This window comes from Pinus tabuliformis, chromosome Q, assembly GCF_031772625.1.
Source record: "Pinus tabuliformis cultivar Carrire ecotype Pingquan chromosome Q, CPIR1, whole genome shotgun sequence".
In the NCBI taxonomy this organism is placed as follows: Eukaryota; Viridiplantae; Streptophyta; class Pinopsida; order Pinales; family Pinaceae; genus Pinus; species Pinus tabuliformis.
This window is the reverse complement of record NC_142296.1, coordinates 940392785-940395066: the sequence shown is the minus strand read 5'-3', so window position 1 is coordinate 940395066 and position 2282 is coordinate 940392785. Positions and strand designations below refer to the sequence as shown.

Below are 2282 nucleotides of genomic sequence, written 5' to 3'. Positions count from 1 at the left end.
CGTGTAAATTTATAATAAATTAAAATTTAAAATAAAAAAACAAAACACTTTATGAAAAAGTCAAAAGTAGTAAAGCAAACTTAACCTCTACACAATTCAAAATAAAATAATTAAAGAACCGTATATAAAACAAAAATTAAAAGAGAGAACCAGTCTTCTCAAAATATGAATCTTAATATCTAGCTGTCATTTTAAAATAGAGAACATGTTCCCCTACCGGTTATTAACTTTATGTTATATAAAAACATTTCGGTAAAAACCTTTTCAAATTGGACCTTTATTGTTATTTTTATGTAGAAAATCTCTTCATATAGAAGAATGAATGAGCCCCTCGATTTGATGAGCGCACGCATGCTTGCTTGGTTTGGGGTGAGCGTGGAAATTAATTTATAACGGAAGGGAAGCGGTGCTTGTGAAAATTCACTGTGACCGATTGTTTCCTTAATCTCCGCAGTAATAATAATATACCCCGTATACATCCTGCAACCTTTAATTACCGCCTCTGCCCGCATAAGGATCATGTTCCCAATATACCCTTCAAATTTCCGCTGCTGCTTGCAGAAGCATTGATCTGTAATCTGCCCGCTGTTTTCTTTTAAAAGGATCTGGCCATTATCCCGAATTAACAAACAAGCAGAACAAGTCCCATCGAAGAGAAATGGACATCTTAGATGTGAGGCTAAACAATCATTCAAAGCACGACGAAAAGCTTTACAGAGAGTGGTTCGAGCAAGCCGATGCAGGTACTCTTTCAGTGTTTGATTGATGGATTTGGGATTTGGGAACTTAAGCTTCTGCTAGTTTGAGTTTTCTATCTGTAATTTGATTCTTCAGATTAAGTTCCTTGTATGGGATGAATGCAGATGGAGATGGACGCATCACCGGAAACGATGCAGTCAACTTTTTTTCCCTGTCCCAGCTCCCAAGACAGGAACTTAAACAGGTTTGATATCAGCAGCTTCTCACGTTTAATTTGGATCATATCAGCGGCACACAGTTGTATGTGTTTTGTTTTTATGGCACCCTTTCAGTTTCTGGTATTTGCATTATTTTATAAATAAAAGGGCAAACTGGGATCTGTTAGATTCCCATTCAGTCCCTACATTTGCACTTTACAGAATTGTGACGTTCGATGCATTTGATCAAGTTAATTGTTTATGGTTCTGATCTCTTTTGTACCGTAATAAAAATATTTTTCAAATTCAGCTTCAGCATATAGCACTTTGCTAAAAATTGTGTAAGATATCAACTCTAATGTGTTCCTTAGATATACTTCATGGTTAACTACATTGTAAAACAGAGGAGCGGGCCATGGCAAGCTAAGCTCCCTAGGTAACTGAGGGCTTATTCATTACTGTTGGTTGGATACCTTCAATGAACAAAAATGTAAGCCGAATGAACAGAATTTTGATCTTAATTTGGTCGTTATAGTGCCCAATTTCTGGTTCCCAAGTGGGCCCCTACATTTCTAGGGCTGCTGTCGTTAGTATTTGAAAATGTCAAATGCCAACAGTCACTCCAAACATTTAGATCCCCCTTACCCTCCTCTCCCAGTAAGAGTCATACAAATTACACGATCAGGGTTCACAATATGTGTGTGTATACTCTGGAGTCTGAATTACTAGTCTACTAGGATAACAAGTACGCTTGGAGTTTGTGATAACATGTACAACCTTGGAGAGTCCAACCTTCTCAATTCCATTCTGGGAGACCTCAGATTGAAAATATTTATCTTTCATCCTTTATTTACAATCAAATTATCAGTTGATTTCAACAAGTACGGCCTTGCCTGAGAGGTCAGAATTATGCTCAACAATGAATGATGATTGATACTTGTCCATTGATCCATCATACTGGAGCACCTCATCCTCATCCAAATCTGATTTTAAATTTCCTTCTGCCATCGAATCTTAGACTCGTCTCTATCGAGTATTCTGATTCTTAGTTTGTTGTCACTTGGAGATAAAAGTGAGGGAAAGCAACAGGTGCTTTCTAGGACATTTCCTTACGACAAGGAGTGGAATTGAAAGCAATGCAATTTGGGATAAAAAGAACTATTTTATTAACTCTTTGCACGTTCCCTTGTTTGTACATTTTACAGCCCCATCAAGGTTGCTTCAACAACCCTCCTTTTTGTGTCATCATTTCCATTTTAAGACACCACTTGCATGCTCACTAGTGTTAGTTTTTGTAGCATTGGATGTGCTCTAGCCTTGAAATTCTGTGGAGCGGCTAAAATACATGAGATCTCCAAAACCAGAAAAATCGTTTATGGAAATGAC

General features: G+C 37.3%; 1 protein-coding gene across 1 annotated transcript; it reads left to right on the top strand.

The window, feature by feature from the left end:
- Positions 1-313: 313 nt before the first annotated feature.
- Positions 314-966, top strand: LOC149222553 (EH domain-containing protein 1-like). The gene is made up of 2 exons (XM_089383121.1): positions 314-743; positions 864-966. The coding sequence occupies exons 1-2, from the start codon at positions 659-661 to the stop codon at positions 947-949; spliced, it is 171 nt and encodes a 56-aa protein (XP_089239247.1). The 5' UTR covers positions 314-658; the 3' UTR covers positions 950-966.
- The last annotated feature ends 1316 nt before the right edge of the window (positions 967-2282 follow it).

Coding starts and splice junctions, on each gene's coding strand:
- LOC149222553 (XM_089383121.1), top strand. CDS start 659: ATGGACATCTTAGATGTGAGGCTAAACAATCATTCAAAGCACGACGAA. Junction 744..863: donor GTTCGAGCAAGCCGATGCAG/GTACTCTTTCAG, acceptor GGATGAATGCAG/ATGGAGATGGACGCATCACC.